Raw genomic sequence first — 17,556 nt, 5'->3', positions numbered from 1 at the left:
TGTGCAAAGATGATCGATAGCTACTTGACCTGACTGCGTCTGTGTCTGGGTTTTCACACTGTTAGGCTCCCAATGCGCTTAGGATTGCCTAAATGGACCCGGCCCTCATTTTCATTATAACACTTGTGCTCTACCTACCACAGTAACTAAAATAATGCAAAGTTGGAGCCAAACAGTTATATGAATGGAAATTGATCGTGATGCTATGGCTTAGGTCACTTACAGATGCATTTCATGAATGTGATGAGATAAGATGAGATGACATGCACTTTAATAATCCCATGCTTGTGAAATTGTTTTGACATACAAAGACAAGAAAAGCTAACGACACACGAAAAATATAAATAAAATGAATAAACTTTGAAGTGTAAAAGTATAAAGTATAATCTAAAAAAAAATGTATACAATGTTTCTCCATATTTACCAATAGACAAGAACAAATAATGAGCAAAGTGGCAAAATGACAATGTGAAATAGCACAGTAACTGATTAGAGTGATTTATTCTATAGGGTTATGGCATGAGGTAGGAAAGATTTCATCTTCATCAAGATTGCATCTTTCTGTCTGACAGCGGAGCTGTAACAGTCTGCTAGAGAAGCTGCTCCACTGTCTATCCAGTGTGAGATGGAGGGGGTGGTCAGGATTGTCCATGATGGACAACAGTGTCTTTAGGGGCCCCCTTTCCACCACGGTCTCAAAGTTTTCCATCCTGAGACCAATCACAGAGCTAGCTCTCCTGATGACCCCGCCTAGTCTGTGGGAGTCTCTGGCTCCGATGCTGCTCCGCGAACACACAGCTGCAAGAAAGATGACACTGGCGACAACAAACTGATAAATTCCTGGGTGTCAATCATGACACCCAGGAATCTAGTTCCAAACCATCTCCACCATCTCACCCCTGATCTGTAGAGGTTGTGCCAGCAGCTCATGCATGTCCATTTTCCTTCTGGAGTCGATCACCATCTCCCTGGTCTTGCTGACATTTAGCCTCAAGTGGTTCCGTTGAGTCCAGTCTACAAAACTGTCTACCAGCATCTTGCACTCTCTTATACACTTTACGACAGCCAAGTCATCCGAGAATTTCTGTAAGTGGTATGATTCTGTGTTGTACTGGAAGTCAGTGGCATACAAGCTGAAGAGAAAAGGAGAAAGCACGGTCCCCAAAGGAGCTCCAGTATCACTAACCACCACATCAGACAGAGCACTGCCCAGGCGGACACACTGTGACCTGCTCGTCAGGTAGTCAGTAATCCAGGAGATCACCGAGCTGTTGACACCGTCATCAGCATCTTATTGCCTCAGCAGCGGCTGAATGGTGTTGAAAGCACTGGAGAATTCATAGAATGACGAATAGAGTATATTCTATATTCTATGTTATATTCCTCAAAGAATGAAGAATATGAATGAATAAGAAAAATATCCATCGTCACTTTTGTTAATAGCCTCTGTACGTGATGATGACCATGAAATGCTTATTGACAGCAGATTTTATATTGTCTTTTTGTAGTTTAAAAAACTTGCTATTCAAAGATATGCTTGGTGGTGATGGGTAATCGGTAAATAAATAAAGAAAAAGAACAAGTTAGCAGAAAGAGGCTCAATGAATGTTTTGCTTTAGAAAACAATAAGCAATTAAAGAAGTCCAATTTAGGGTTTTTCTTACCTTTTTTTCTGATGGTCAGATAGGTACAGAGGACAGAAGACTGGACTCTGTCTTGGAAAATGATTAACCATACATTCTTTGTGGGAAAACTTAAAAATCTTTGCATCGTCTCTGCTAGCTTGCCCCAATTACCTGTTTGCAGCATTATCATTCCCCCTGCTCCTCTATTCAGCTATCAAATTATGTCTGACCAAGAAAAATATCGTATTAAGCTAAATATATTCTGAAAGTAGTACAAAATAGCTATCATTACATTTCTATGACAGACCTCCCATTGATGATTCAAGTTTACATTTTCCTTAACACAAATAGAGAATTAACTCTTTGTTAAAATGATATTAGATATCCTTTATGGAAACCAAATGTCTGAATTCATAACTTGATGCTTGATGAATTATGACAATACATATTTACAACTGATTACACTAAAAACATTCAGTCTCGAAAAAAAGACTTCCTGTGTCATTAAAATAAAACAGGTGGTTTATGCTTCATATATCATCCTTTTATTGAGAATACCACACATCCTTGATAACACAGTAGAATGGAGGAGTTATCATTTTATATCAAACATAAAACTTTCAAGCAAAGATATAGGACAAAGCTCATTTTCCTTTTCAAAAATGGTTTCTCTTCTTCGCCACAAAGATCTTCATTCAAGACATCTTTGCATTGCTTTTGATATGCGTCTTTTTTTTTTTTTTTGGAGAACTAGAAAATTATTAACTGCAGTTATTTTTTTTCTCAAAATGTTCAAGTATATCTTAAAATTTGATTTTCTTTTTTGGCATACTTTTTGCATCATTGTTGGAGGACTCTTCTTTGGTCTCCCTCTCATGTAAGACCCTGTATTTGATCTGCAATGACAAAATGATCTCATGTTAGTGTAGAGGTCAAAATGATTTGTTGATTTTATTAACCAAAAACTCAATGTCAATAACTTTAAACACAACCTGAAGGGGCATACTCTCTTCAGGATGAGGCAGCAGGACCAGTTGTAGCCATGTTGCCCACTTTTTGGGTAGCATCCTTCTTGGCCTGGTGGGCCTGTAGTACAGCAACAGCTTCTTCAACCTGTGCGAAAATAACAATCAACTTGAGTAATGATGCAACTATGATGCAATGTAACCTGTGGACATATTTTTTACTGTGGCAAAAACGTAGGAAATTGGTAACCTTAGAGCGCAGAGATTCATGAGATTCCAGCATATGTAGCAGCTCAGAGTTGTCAATCTCCAGCAGCATGCCAGTGATCTTTCCTGCCAAGTTGGCGTGCATTGCCTGAATCAGCGGGAATAGGCGTTCCCCTATTTAGGAATCAAAGCCATATAAATAAAAATAAATTCCTGTGAATGTACTAAAATATGTGATTATTACCTAGCATCTGTTTCTGCTCCTGAGGGGGCGCAGCCGCCAGCATGGAGGCAGTGAGAGGCTCCTGGCCCTGGACGTGCACAGCTGGCTGAGCCTGGAAGGAACACGTTAATGACATGTTTGTGAAGAGTCAAGTCATCCAGCTCATGGTATTTGCTGAAAAATCTTTTCATGACAAAAGGACTTGCCTAAACTCTTAAAGATGCTTCACCTCTCATCCACCTTTTACATAACTGTGGAGAGATACAAGTCCCCACATTAGAAGTTACAATTCGCTCCTCAAAACTACAAAATCAAACCAGAAATTGAAGAAGCCTATTGAATGAGAGGTGAAAATGGTGAGACTGTCAAGAAATTTAGGAAGTCCAGTTGGCATGATGAGATTTCTCAGTGAGGTTAAAGACACACTCATGTGGTTTACACACTGAAGCTGAATAGGACTGGCCCAACATCACTCCCCCGAATCACATACAAATGTTTAATTGTTCTGGTCTCCCACATTTCAATTCATATTTCGAGTTGGAGTTAACACAACACGAAATAAAACAGTATTGGAGAAACAAAACTTCTCGTCCGTCAGCAAAAGAAACATGCTATGCAGGATCCAGTTAAAGACAGAAACAGAGAAGTGTGAGAAAATATGACACTCTAAACTGATTCTACCCGATTACTGAATACCACAAGAAATATAGCGAACACAATTATTTTTACAAAGTGTGCTTCCTTTAATTTTTTAAGACAATCAACCATCGAGATCACTGATGCCATCCACCTTGTGTTTATCTTTTTTTTTTCTGCATTTTGGCATGGCCTATAGATCAGTTATGAAATAACTGATTGTGACTGGCTCAGCAGGGATGAATCCATTAGAAATCAGACTATATAGGAAGGCTGGAGGAAGAATCTGCAGATTAGTCAATCTTCAGGCTGGCAAGCTAAAAATATGACCACTACCAAGCATAAAGGGTTTGAACATATGATGTACCTGTAAGGCCATTGGTTGCACAACCTGTGGATTAGGGTTACGAACACCAGTGGCGTATTTATATGGTGGCATTGCCCGGGGCCCTGGTACTCCCATGGAGGGACGAGGAGCCATGGCCTGGCTGGCACCTATCCAAATAGCAGAATAAAGGATTTTATTTTGAAAGTTCAGTCAAAAATATTAAAAGTACTCAACTTGAAAAAAATGTTTCTACTATGTATGATGTTCTAAATCATCCAGGTCATGGTGAATTCTTGTCGAAATCTTCTTGTTGTGGCAACTGGACTTGAATTTCTTCACTTGAAGATGTTTCACCCCTTATCCAAGAGGCTTCTTCATTTCTAATGACCTGTTGGGAGTTTCCTGATATACCTGCTTAGGTTTTGGGCAGGTCTAAGTCATGGTGGCTTGTTTTGTAAATGTAAGAGTTGATCAACAGATCCTCTGTCTGAGGGAACGGTTGTTGTGCTTGTGGAGCTTCCTTGGGACAAAAGAGCAACTTTTCTGGGATTACCTGGATTGGAATGTGAAAAAGGTAAAGCTAAACAAAGAAGTGAAACCTGATGGATTGCATGATCTGAGGCTCATGTAGAAGTTGGTGGGGGCTGGTTCTGGTGGTGAATCTTTCCTGGTTGTTTGGAGGGCGCCTTTGGACCCGTCTTTGTATTAATCCCAGTACCGCATTATAGGTTTGTGAAAGGTTGTGTCCGAGGCCCCCTTCTCTGTCCAGACATGGTTCTCCTGTTTTGATAAGATGGCATCTTTGACTCTCTCAAACCACTTGTCTTCTCTGGCCAGAATATGAACATTGCTGTCTTCAAAAGCATGTCCCTTGCCCTTTAGGTGTAGGTGGACCGTGGAGTCCTGTACTGAAATTGTGGCTCTCCTGTGCTGGGGCAGATTCTACGAAACACCAGCAACATATGGTATGATAATGTTCGTCCATTTGTTGTTGTCCTTCTCCTGTTCTATGTTCCTGCAGTCGGGTGGTTTCTGATTTGGAAAAGGCCCAATTAGGGTAGCCACAGGATCTCAGGGCTTACCCAATGCACTGTACCTCGGTCTTGATGCCTTCGCCGGTTGAAAGGATGTTCTTGGCCCAGTGGTGTAGAGTTCTGAACTATCTCTGAACAGAGGAGGGCGCCTCAGACACAACCTTTCTGCCAATCAACTCTTACATTTACATAACAGCCACCATAGCCTAGACCTGTCTAAAACCCTAACAGTTATATCCGGAAACTCCCAACAGGTCATTAGAACTGAAGAAGCCTTTTGGATGAGGGGTGAAATGTCTTCAAGTGTAGAAATTCAAGTCCAGTTGCCATAAGATTTAGACTATAATCTTATATGTAGTGATTGTTTGATTTTATTTTTGCCAGTTGTTACACACCTCGTGGGCCTTGTGTGCTGCCAGGAGTCATGTGTCTCAGGTTGGCACGTGGCCCGGGCTGACGTAATGAGCTCGGCATCCCCTGGAAACCACCTAGAAGTAACAAAAGTCAGTTGGTATTAATAAACTGAGGATGAATAAAACATTAAAACATGGCTATTATAAAGTAATAAACCCCTCTTTGTTTAGTACCCACCTTGACCTCTACCACCTTGTTGTTGCCACCTGGGGTTTGGTCGCATTTGGGCTAGCTGATTGGGTGCATAGTATGTTGTTCTATTTTGTGCCTACAGGGAAGATAATTCAAAGTAACTAAATCTGAGTATCATGAGTTTAAATAATAGGTTACAACCACTTTCCTACAACTTCTGAATAATATATTCCACAGACATCAACCAACACTACCTTTAATTTGGTGCATTTTTGCCACTGGACAGGCACAAGGGACTTAAGTCTCATTTATTCTGAACTCATATTTGACTAGGATCAGAGTGTGAAGGCAAAAAGTACAATATCTGATCATGCAAATCTGATTGTTTCCACCATCATTTTCTCACAGTATCAATAACAGGTTTAGTCTCTTAGAGCTAATTTAAAAGATGTATGCAAATAAAATATGACAGCAGTTGTTGACAGTCTCTAAATATGACCCCATGTTATCAATCTTTTGACCATGTGGTTCCAACTCAGGACCCCTAACTGTTCACACTTGATTTGAAATTGATTTGTCCTGCTATAAATAATTGTCTGACAACTCAAATTTGCACATTCAGCCTCACAGGAGCACGCCCAAAATAATAGGATATCACAGAGGCTTTTCATATATATGTTGATCTGACATTTAATGAGGATTGCAATATTAGCAACTTAAAAATTGCTCTCTGTGGTTATAGTACCTGTGGCACAGCTGGCATGAAGTAGCCACTAGCAGGCTGGAATTGATTAATGATGGCATTGGCTGGCATGGCCCTCATGCCAGCAATACGCTGCATGTATTGGTTGGTAAGATGGGCTTTGCGTTCCTCTTTGCGTTGAGCGAGAGCCACATAGAGGGGTTTGGAGCCAACAATGCGCCCATTCATCTCAGTCACGGCCTTGGTGGCCTCCTCTGGGGAAGAGAAGCAGACAAACCCAAAGCCTTTGGAGCGACCCTCCTCCAGCATCACCTAACATGTAAAGAGTTTACGTGTGGTTAATGTAACACGCACCATATTTAGGATACAATTTTAAAATAAAGATACATTTTACTATCTGTTTCATTTTTCTTACCTTGGCACTTGTAATTGACCCAAATGGGGAGAACTCCTTACGCAGTTTTTCATCATCTATGGTGTCGTCTAAGTTCTTAATGTAAAGATTAACACCCTGAAACAGGAGGCAAACATACTTATCAGCAAGTTGAGATACTACTGGACAAAGGTTGATTGGATGGAGGTGAAAATGTCTCTACAGACCTGATAACGACTTATTCTCTCCTGTTTCAGCAGCTCAAACTTTCTTTTCAGCTCTGCTTGGCGTTCCATTTTTTTCTGCGCTCGTCCCACAAACACAGTTTTGCCATTGAGTTCCGTGCCGTTCATGTCCTCTACAGCCTTAGGGTGAGGCTATTATTACCAGGGGGAACTTCTGACAGATTAAGATACACTTGACACATTTGCATGCAGCCAGAGTACCTTGTTAGCATCCTCGTGTTTCTCATAGCTAACAAAACCGAAGCCTCTGGATTTGCCGGTGGGGTCTGTCATCACCTTTACGCTGAGTGTTTTGCCTGCAGAGGTTAAAAGTCAGCTAAATTAGTGAAAAATTAGCGATGACATCAGGTGTGGACACATTCATGTCACAATATACGCCGTTTACCATATTTGTCAAAAAGCTCCTTCAGTCTATCATCATCCATATCATCCCCAAAGTTCTTGATGTAGACATTGGTAAATTCCTTTGCCTTCGCGCCAAGTTCAGCCTCCCGTTCTTTGCGAGATTTGAATCGACCCACAAACCTGAAGACAAAGAAAGAGCAGCAGACCACACTCTTGTAAAGGAGACCCAACTGGTATTTAAAAATAAACCAGAATCGTTTTTGACTTCTTTTATCCGCTTCTGCAATGAAAGAGGAGAGCCTGACCCTGCGACCAGGGACTACATTCACTTCAAAAAACAGTTACAACATTCACAAAACAAAGGCACAGCTACATTTGATATGAACCATCAGAGCTGGGGCATAGAATGAAAAGAATATTTGACTGCTTTTAAGGTCATCAGAGGCAGGCAGATATGTTCGCATGCTAGACAAACAGTGGTAACCATCATTGTTCTCAGTCCAAAACTTGATGCGGAGGTGGATGGAGGAGGATGGAGGAACAGAGTCTCACATTACAAAGGAAAGCTGAGGAGGACCAAATGATCTTATATACCTTGCTATGATGACCTCTCCCCTTCTGCCATCCAGTATTGCATTCTGCATTCGATCCATCACTAAAACACACAAGCATGGTCATACATACACACACACACACACACACACACACATACACACACACACACACGCGCACACTGAGACGGGTGACCAGCGGCGGACAAATGAGGCAACAAAAAAAGCGTCTGGTAAGAAAGATAAAAGTTGTAAGTGGATAAGTTTAGGGATTTTCTTTCTATTTGTGAGATTGTGAGGACAGCTTATTAGTCATATTAATCAGTCACTAACTGACAAAAGGCATGGCAGGTCATTTCAGTAAAAACCACGTGCAGAATAGAAAAGTCAGGTTTGCAAATCAAATAAAAATCATGAGTTCGGAAAACATCAACAGCTTGAGTTGAATGTGTTCTGAACATTCTCCATGAAGCCTCTAACAGACTGTGATATTTCTCATCTTTTAAAAGGTTTATTATCAGCCACAACTTTAATCTAAAAACATTGGGTAGGACATCAACTTAAATAAGGAACACTGGAACACCTGCTGAACTGCAGGCCACGGTGGTAGACAATAAAATCACAACCGCTAACATAATCCAGCTACACTGCTGTTGGAGCTAGCAACAAGGCCGCAACAGTAGGAATCAAGTTCTTCTGATATTACTTTGATGGGGATGTCAGAAACCAAGAGACTGGAAGAGGGACAAACTGTCTAAACAAATAAATTAGATGTAAATTGCCTGTTCCTTTGCATTTACCACAACTGTTGTTTGTTCAGTGCGTTGTGCCATCTGCACTTCCATTGGTTGGTTGATAATCATCATCACAACAGTTGCATTGAGAGGTGAGCACCTTCAATATGGTGCCATGCTATTCTTGGTCACAAAACTGTGGAAAGACTTGTCTCTGAATGTCTTTCACATTGAAACCTGCAGCAGCTATTTTGAAACCACCAAAGACATCACCATGTTGTGTTTTGCCCACGATAGGCCCCGCACCCCTCCAGAATTGCACAGTGTATACTGGGCATTAGGGCTCCCAATGGCTTGATTACTTTCAAGTGATATGACTAGCTCAACCTCTGAAGGTCTTTCAAAAACAATGAAATAATCCCCCTTCAACTAGATCATAAGACACTCACACCTTGCGGTCATTTAGAAGCATGCCATTCATCTTCTCAATGGCTCGATCAGCAGCATCCTGGGTCTCGAAGTGAACAAAGGCATAGCCCTTTGAGCCGTTTTCATCACACACCACCTGAAGTACAAAAGCAGTGTAAATATGCATAAACACATAGGAAACATAAGAAACATAGGATTATTTAGTTTTGGAGCTTCATCTTGATCAGATGTTATCTGAAAGTGTGATACCAACATAACTGCTTTATAAAATTGAAGCTATTGTGGAACCTTTAGCTTAGCAAAAATTGAACGATCAAAAGTTGGGGAAACTGCGAGCCCGGTGCCATCTGAATGTGATGAAAATTGCCATGCAGCCACTTGAAAGCTCCATAACAAACATTCAAAGGTGTGCTGGGCTGTGTCTTTGGTTGTGTGAAATTAAGTAGAATAATTATTGGTGAAAGACAAGCATGGGCGGGGTGGGGTGTTGGAGCCAACGCAAACCGACACTGGATGAGACGACCACGGGACCACATCTTGTATAAAGACATGAAGCCATTCAATGTCTTGATCACGCCTACAGACAATTTATATTTGGAGTATGATCCGTTTTAGATTGAGAGAAAGCCAGATGATCAACAGGGGACCAAAAGAAGGACAGGTTGAACGTATAAAATTTACATACAAAAGGCTCCAGATACCCAGCAAAACCTGAGCAAGAACTTTTTTAAAACAAGAGAGCTAACCACTGCACTGCACTCCCTAGATGACATTCAGATTAAATGTTCTTATTTTTAGTGACTGGATATTTAGTTAATAGATAATTATTTATTACTATAAATAATAACTGTCCAGGTTTTAAGTCTGTTCATGTGGTACCTTGCAGGAGAGGATGTTGCCAAAGGCTGAGAAGGTGTCATAGAGGGCTTTGTTGTCAATTGACTTGTCGAGATTTTTGATGAACACGTTGCCAACTCCAGACTTCCTGAGGGAGGGATCTCTTTGGGACCACATGATTCTGATTGGCTTCCCTTTCACCACATCAAAGTTCATGGTGTCCAGGGCTCTTTCAGCTAGTGAGGAGAGAGGGCCAGAGAGGTGGAGAGAAAAGACATCAGTGTTTGATTACATGGGATCAGAGATTTCTTTTGCAATCTATACAACATGGCCCTATAACTGATGAAGGACTTCCGATAGCTCAGTCAAAATACAGCCCAACACTGCCTTAAAAAAACAAGTATTGAAGCGTATTTACTTCATCACTAAAGTGTGTTCCGCAATGGAGAACACACTGCAGCCGAAGCAATATCTAGACATGCTCAACATGGTTAGCATCTTACAAGAGGCCATGTGGCAAATGTGGTATTGAGAGAGACATTCGCACAAGTGTGAGGGGCAGCTGCAATGAGCCAGCTTGCAACACATGGCCCTGTTCGCCGACTAACCACATGCTGCCGGCCACAAAGGCACGCTGCAGTAGCAGCACAATAGGTCGTAAGATAACGCAAACAGGCTGAAACTGTGGTTTCTTGGCATTGCACATCTTTTTTTTCCTTTTGAATGAGTCATGCTATGGTCTTTATGGTTAGCAAGGTTGCTTTTAAGTCTCTGTTACTTTAATTTTTACATAGGCCGTTGTGTCCATGTGGGCACACAGGCTGAGCTTTTGTTCAGTCACTCCACAGTAAAACGCACAGGCCAGGCTGTCCAGCTAAAAGTGTCTGGTAAACAAAATAGAGCTGCCTTGCGTCTGCTGGCATCAGCAGTTTGGCTTGCAATTGTACTTCACAACCCATGTGTTCAGAGGTGTGTGATAGCTGTCAAACGTGAACTTGCAGCGGGTACCCATGGGAAATCTCGACTTGAAAAGAACAAATTCTCTGGTTGTACACATTTTTATTCCAGTCAGCTGGTGCCGTTTGAAATTGTGCATGCTTCTGGGAAATGGCCCATATGATGAAATTCAAAGTGAATACCTTGTCAATACTTTTAAGAGGTTACACAGCACAGGCACATTTTGGGCAGCTCAGAAAGATGTTCTATATTTAGAGAGGGGTCCTGAATGGTATGTACTGGCATGGAGTGTGAGTGGAGAATGCTTTGCCATTGATGGTGAGAGACACATTGAACAAGAAACTTCAAAAAGCCGGGCCACATTTTGCAAGTGTTTACAAATAAAGAGGAGGCGGGGGGTTCATCAACAGCTCTGCCTTCAATTGAAACGAGTCCTCTGCTCAAAACCTTCCCCACAATTAGCTGTATTTTCTTAGTAGCAAGCTGCTGTCCAGCAAGCATGTGCTAGGACTCCATTAAAATACCCAAAGGCTACCATCCCCCATGTGTATACCAACAACATATGATGCCTTCTCACTAGTGACTTGACTTACACTTACTCAAGCTGAATCTTACTGAGTCTTTGGATAACAGACTCATGCACAGATACACTGTCAGATGGCTAACCTTGATACTCAAGGTAAAAGGTCCATACAATGTAAACACTTCTACTAGGCCTTGAAAGACAAGCACCACCTGTTACTATTGCTCAATTCATCCATACCATCGACTGTCAAGGGAAAAGCCCTTAGGCAAACACATTAACAATTCCATGCGCTTACACATTTGTAATTGCATTTCTATTCCTCAAGTCTAACAGGAACAACAACCATCTACATTCCCCTATGGAAACAATAACACTTTGATACATTATTTTTTTCATGTTTCTATATATTTTTAATTCAAGTCCTACGGGACTTGACACACACACACAGCACCAGTACTCTCACGTGGTCACAATAATGCCTATCAATCGACTACATGACTCAGTTCTTCTGAGTAGCCTCAAAAAATAAAGATGGAATGAAATCCAGAGAGAAATATAATCACCTCTAATATTATCACAGGCTATGTACACATCATAAAGGCCTTATTTGTGCCCTTGTTCTTTTCTTACGAGCAGAGAGATGGGAAATAATTTCTCACAACGGACCTTTAAATAGGTGCAGAAATGGGTCATTTGTGAGGGGGGAAAATAAAGACACTGCAAAAAATCTACCAGCTGTTCCGAACTGCAGGACATAAACTATAAAGGTAAAAGCAAGCTGAGCTGGTGTAATATCAAACTCTGCTTGTAGTAATTGATCTATAACATAGATCAATTGTTGTGTGGCTCAAACCATAGGTGAAAAGAGTTCCACAACTTTACCCAAATTCCCTGACATCAACATTTACCGGGCAAGAAAGACATCAACATTAGTGCGAGCTTTGCTTATCCTTCTGATTTAAGCGATTCTGGAAGAATCCTCGTAAGTCGTTTCTAGGGTTGACATTGAAGGCGTGTGACAATGTCAATAATTGTCGGGAGGATGCGTGGCGTGTACGCGCCCCTTAAAGCCGCATGCACAAAATAAAACAACAGCATATGTGTTTCTTACCGTCGGCAGGCTGGGAGAAGTTCACATAAGCGTATCCCAGGGAACGCCGGGTGATCATGTCACGGCAGACCCGAATGGAGAGCACCGGTCCGGCTGGGCTGAATTTCTCGTACAGCATAGCCTCCGTAATGTCGGGGTGCAAGTCGCCAACGTAGAGTGAAGCCATCGGATAACTCCCCGTCGCCGTGTTCATATCTCACTCCTCACGGCGTTCGTGGACACCAAACTTGCCCTCAAAGGAAAAGAAAAATGCGATGCAAGCCGTCGTGTTTCGAAAGGTCCTAGCCGCTCGTTAATGCTCGCCAAGTGAAAAACGGCGTATTCGGTTCAGATTAGTTTCCAGCTTCCTGACAAAACGTTTTGGAAAAAAAAAATAAACCTAAGTATTTCTTCTTTTGTAGACGCAGTGCCTCATTTATTTTATTTTTTTTAATTTTGCTATTTTTTTTAAAGTATTTATTTAATTATATGATTCTTGGGTTTTTTTTTTTATTTAGATTTTTGTTAATTTTATATTTTTTCAAGTTTTTTTATTTTAATTTTTCAAGAACAGTGAGTTCGACACTCACGGTGGTTTTGTGGTCGGGGAAAGAGGCAGCATGAGGAAAGCATGGGCATTTTATAGACGGTGCGGTGCGGAGGAAATAGTGGCCAGGGTCAAACTTGGAGAGAGAGAGAGTGAGAGAGAGAGAGGAGCATGCGTTGGAAATGGAGAGCGCACCGTGGTGCGTCTACTACAAGGCCCTTTGCCCCACAGCGACATCTGGATGGAGGAGAGGGGACCGCCGTTAAATCTCACTGATCCAGGGGGCGCTTCATTGTAAGAGGCACCCCTGTGGTACAGCACCCCCTGAAGTCAGTGCATTAAACATATAACGATTTCAAACTTGAATTTCGTGAAATAATCCAGTGAGAGATACACACAGCAATGGTTACCCTTGACAAAAACATTTTTTTCCCATTTTACAAATTAAAAAAAGAAAAAAAACCTAGATGCATAATACGTAGCTGATTTGAATGACAGTATGGCTCAGGAGAAATCTAATGGCTTTCCATCGCATTCCAATTAAAACTCTCCCTGGTTTGACATATCGTGAGGGAGTGGTTTGCATGCCCTCATGAATCTCAGAGCTTGACTGTTGGGGTCTTTATGTCTGGAGGACATTGAGTGGGCCAGGTTACATGTCTCTGTTAGTTCGATGGTCGTTGACTGTCAGTCCAAAACCTGGTGGTGGACACCATTATTAAAGGATGCCATCAAGCTGCAGGAGTCCTATCAGGCCCTTTGGGCCTGTGACACTCTGAAGGCGGCAGATTGTTAATGGCAGGGCAATGTGAAATATGGCTATGATGGTCACTCTAGCAAAACAGAACAACATTTTTTGGGGTGATTCTGTGGAGGCAAGCAGTGTGCCATTTTAAGTACCTCCAGTTAGGATGTGGTGTATCTCACCCCACATCTACAAAGCTACGGATGTTGAGGAACTGTCATGGTTGACCCACCTCTGCAGCATCACATGGATATTGGGAACAGTGCTTCTGGATTGGTAGTTTGAGATGGTGGTTCCTATCTAAGACAGGGAACCAGAAGATTTGTTCCAACCACAGGGGAATCACATTCCTCAGCCAGGTTTATTTTAGGGTCCTGGGGAAGAGGATCAATCACATTATTGAACCTCAGCTTCAGGAGGAGCAGTGTGGTTTTTGTCATGGATGCAGAACAGTGGACCTACAGGTGCTTTGTAGACCTGGAGAGGGCACGCTCTAAGACTGTGGGGTACCATACCTCCTGATGCAAGCTGTTCGGTTCCTGCACAACCAGTGTCAGCACGAGGTCTGCATTGCCATTTGGATTCATTTCCAGTGGGGGCTGGACTCCACTAAGGCTGCCCTTTGTCACTAATTCTTTTCATAATGTTCAGGGACAGAATTTCAAGAGACAGCAATGGTATTTGGAGAACCCAGGTTGGTGGCCTTAGGATTAGGTCTCTGCTTTTTTGTAGATGTGGTTGTGTTGGCCTCCTCCAAACATAATTGCCAACTGTCATTGGAGTTGTAAGCAACCAAATGTAAAGCAGCTAGGTGAAAATCAGCACTTTCTAATCCAAGACCATGGTTCTGCTATGTAAAAAGGTGGCGGGCCCTCTCTTGGTCAGGTATGACCTGCCACAGGTAGAGTTCAAGCATCTCTTGTTTACAAAGAATAGTGGCAGATTGACAAATTTTGACATTGATGCAGACTCTGCATTGGTCTATCATGGTGAAGGAGTTGGGCAGAAATGGGATGCTCTTGATTAACATTCTTACTCCAGGATGGGAGTAGATACAAGTTACTGAAAAGACTCTCCTCCCCCCACAGGGTGTCTCAGCAGTGCATTGAGAGCTTAAATCAAGAGGAGGCTCCCTGGACATCTGTCATCATGTCCAACCAAGAAGAGACCCTGGGACTATTTCCCCATTCATGCCTCAGGATTCCTAAAAGAGTTGGGTAAGGAGACAAGAGTCCACCCTCTCTGCTTGAATTGCCGCCCCTGAGTAAGTGGATGGACTCACTGTTAAGTTTGTTTTGACTTGTTCCAGATACTGCATTAAGAGATCCAGATGAAATCCCCCAACCAACCCAACACACCAGTTCACTTATGACTTACTGTTTGAGAAGGTATGGTGATCACTTTAATTTCTTTAGTGTGCAAAATTTAGTAAACAGTAGAAAAGATTGTCTGTCACTTTTTATACTTCAAAAGAGTCAAAGTCAAGGGTGGGGGTTTCCAGAACAAGTTGAGTTAAACAGTTTCTTCATACACATTGTACTGTGGAGATTCAAACTGTGTGTTTATTAGGGTTTCCCCTAATCAGTTTGGTGCAGCATGATGCTTTAAGATTCCATAGAGGAGCAGACACAAGTCAGGTACTGCAGTTTATTCAGTCAAGTCAACTTCTAGATCACTCCGCTTTGTCCATTTTCCTAAAAGAGAAATTGCATTTGAAAATACGATAGGGTAAAATTCAAGTGTCAAACACCAGTTACCTCAACAAATCCAGCCAAGCTGAAAGCAGACTCTTCCGTCTGGGCTCCCAGTCCCCTGGAATTTCAGTCACATCAGGTTGCTCCTTATTTCGCATTACAATTTCTTCCTCATAACTTAGCGTTTGAGTGCCATTTTGGTTCTTTGAGAACTGTAGTTTTGACCGAATTATTGGTTTATCATTCGCACCTTCTGAGCCTGATATTACATCAGCCTCACTCAGGTCGATAGTATTCAGCTCAAGTGTCAGCTGGTCATAAGCCTGTGGGACTTCTTTGACAGACTTTAAACTTTCATGCCAATTTCCTTGAGACTCATCTGCCATCACATTCAGAGGTGCCACACCACTAATCTCATTTGAGGACTGCTCTGTGGTGGGATGCACTTTCTCATGAAGATCTTTCAGAACTGTGTAGGATTCATCAAATTCAGTATTGAGGTTGTCCGCCAGTTCTGAGGAAACAAAGTCCTGTCCTGCATCTTGTGCCAGCCCAGGTTGCCAAAGTGTCAGTCTGGTAACAGGGTCTTGACTGAAAAGCAAGAGTACCTTTGGGAAAGACAACGGCTGCAATTCAGAAGTCTTGCGCAAGACAGAGGCACCAGAAGTCACATCCTCAGGCATTGCAGCATCAGCTTGCATGGAACTAGAGTAAGAGCTCCTGGAAGTTTCTTCCTGATCAGTGATCAGCGATCCAGGCGACGTCACTTCCTCAATGACCAAAGGGCCAGTGCTAATGATTGCTTCGGCACCTGAGAGACAGCTTTCAGTAACTTACTAGACTTTAGAATGTTTGATCAACATACATACCATCAAAATGGTGGTTTACTGACAAGTCTTCACACTCTGAGCTACAGCAGGCACAAACTTCTACATTTCCTCCTAGATCCTCCCATCTGAAAGACAAGTTTATATATATATAAAAAAAAAAAAAAAAAACCCTCATATCTCTGGCGTTTTGATACCTTGACCGGATGAAATTGTAGTTGCAGGACTTTGAGCCACTACTGACTCCCTGGTCAGAGATGATCAGACTGCAGTGGATGTACATCTTCAGGCAGAAAAGTTAGTCAAAACAGAGACAATAGTCCCAGTAAAAGTGTTCTTAAACTTACCCCTGAAATGAGGTAAGTACTGTTCAGTGCAACATTGACCACATCTGGGGTTTTGGACTCGACAAAGCGATTGGTGGGATAAGAACCCAGAGTGACGGAGCACCTGCAGACAAATGATTTATTCATGAACATTACCTTCAAGATTGACACCTGAATGGATGCTTACCCTCTATTCTTTATGATGGCATGTTCGAGTCTGGTCTGAGGGTTAGGAGATGCAGACAGGAAGCAAGACTGGATGAAGAGTTGTTCATTTGGCTTTGTTTTAGCAGAAATCTGAAGATTGACCACTTGGCCTCTCTTGTAGACATTAGAATTGTCTATGTTGGTCCATGATGCTGTAAAGGGAATAAGGGGAGAGACCATTTAAGACACCAAACCCTTAATTCAACCCTACAAGTATCACAATGCACTTCCATAACCCAACAGCCAACTTTGATCATGCTGCGCTCACAGTCCATGGTATTTATTTTAAAGCGCCGGTCAGTCTTGGGAACTAGTTTTGGAACAGGAAACCGTGAATTTCCAGACCTAGAAAGCAAGTTAACGAATTGAGTCATTTGTTGTTAGTTAGAAATTGGCAAGCTACGGAGACTTACTTCATTGGCATGCAGGTAATGTGAATGTTGGATGGAATTTGCCACCATGAGGAGAGGGGTTTTGTAACATTAATGTAGAGAGTGTTGAGGAACACCTTATGGCCATCCTCAATCTGTCAGACAATGCGGAGTCAGAGGGGGAAAAAAAAACAAAAAAAAAAAAAAACAGACATGGAGGTAACAACTATGCCACGCACATCTTTGACAGTTCCACATTGATCAACACTGTAGGTGAAGACAAAATGGTTCTGTAGCTCTCCATTGCTACGGCACCCGCTACCCAACTGGATTTCCTCTTTGGTAAGAGTTCTCTGGCCAAACTGCTTACCAACCAGCAATGTCAACTGTGATTCATCACAATTCACATGGAGTTTGGGGTCACTCATGAGTGGATACATTTCAGGAAACATATTCAAATCAGGGAACCAGGGTTCCCAGGAACT

The 17,556-nt window shown here is 42.0% G+C and overlaps 2 protein-coding genes across 3 annotated transcripts; both read right to left on the bottom strand.

Annotated features, from left to right (window-relative positions):
- Positions 1-2,147: 2,147 nt before the first annotated feature.
- On the bottom strand, positions 2,148-12,991 carry pabpc4 (poly(A) binding protein, cytoplasmic 4 (inducible form)). 2 transcript variants are annotated; one of them, XM_086147402.1, is made up of 15 exons: positions 12,376-12,991; positions 9,824-10,017; positions 8,965-9,080; positions 7,271-7,410; positions 7,087-7,181; positions 6,868-7,005; positions 6,683-6,778; positions 6,310-6,579; positions 5,610-5,700; positions 5,414-5,506; positions 4,024-4,151; positions 3,042-3,132; positions 2,841-2,971; positions 2,618-2,738; positions 2,148-2,521 (listed from the first exon to the last, which is right to left on the bottom strand). In XM_086147402.1, the coding sequence occupies exons 1-14, from the start codon at positions 12,566-12,568 to the stop codon at positions 2,637-2,639; spliced, it is 1,878 nt and encodes a 625-aa protein (XP_086003528.1). In that variant the 5' UTR covers positions 12,569-12,991; the 3' UTR covers positions 2,148-2,521; positions 2,618-2,636. The 2 variants fall into 2 exon arrangements, with proteins under 2 accessions (XP_086003528.1, XP_086003529.1); XM_086147403.1 differs by having other exon boundaries at positions 2,379-2,521; positions 2,632-2,738.
- A 2,288-nt stretch (positions 12,992-15,279) lies between these two features.
- Positions 15,280-16,975, bottom strand: zpcx (zona pellucida protein C). Its single transcript, XM_086168770.1, is given in 5 exon segments — positions 15,280-16,151; positions 16,210-16,295; positions 16,365-16,450; positions 16,515-16,852; positions 16,969-16,975. Coding segments are annotated over 5 exon segments (1,269 nt in total). The 3' UTR covers positions 15,280-15,399.
- Positions 16,976-17,556: the final 581 nt, after the last annotated feature.

The sequence above is a fragment of the Fistularia commersonii genome, chromosome 1 (genome assembly GCF_037954325.1).
Source record: "Fistularia commersonii isolate RoL2024-O1a breed Wild chromosome 1, RoL_Fcom_v1.0, whole genome shotgun sequence".
Taxonomy (NCBI): Eukaryota; Metazoa; Chordata; class Actinopteri; order Syngnathiformes; family Fistulariidae; genus Fistularia; species Fistularia commersonii.
Note: the sequence above shows the minus strand (reverse complement) of the source record. Positions and strands in the feature narration are given on the sequence as shown.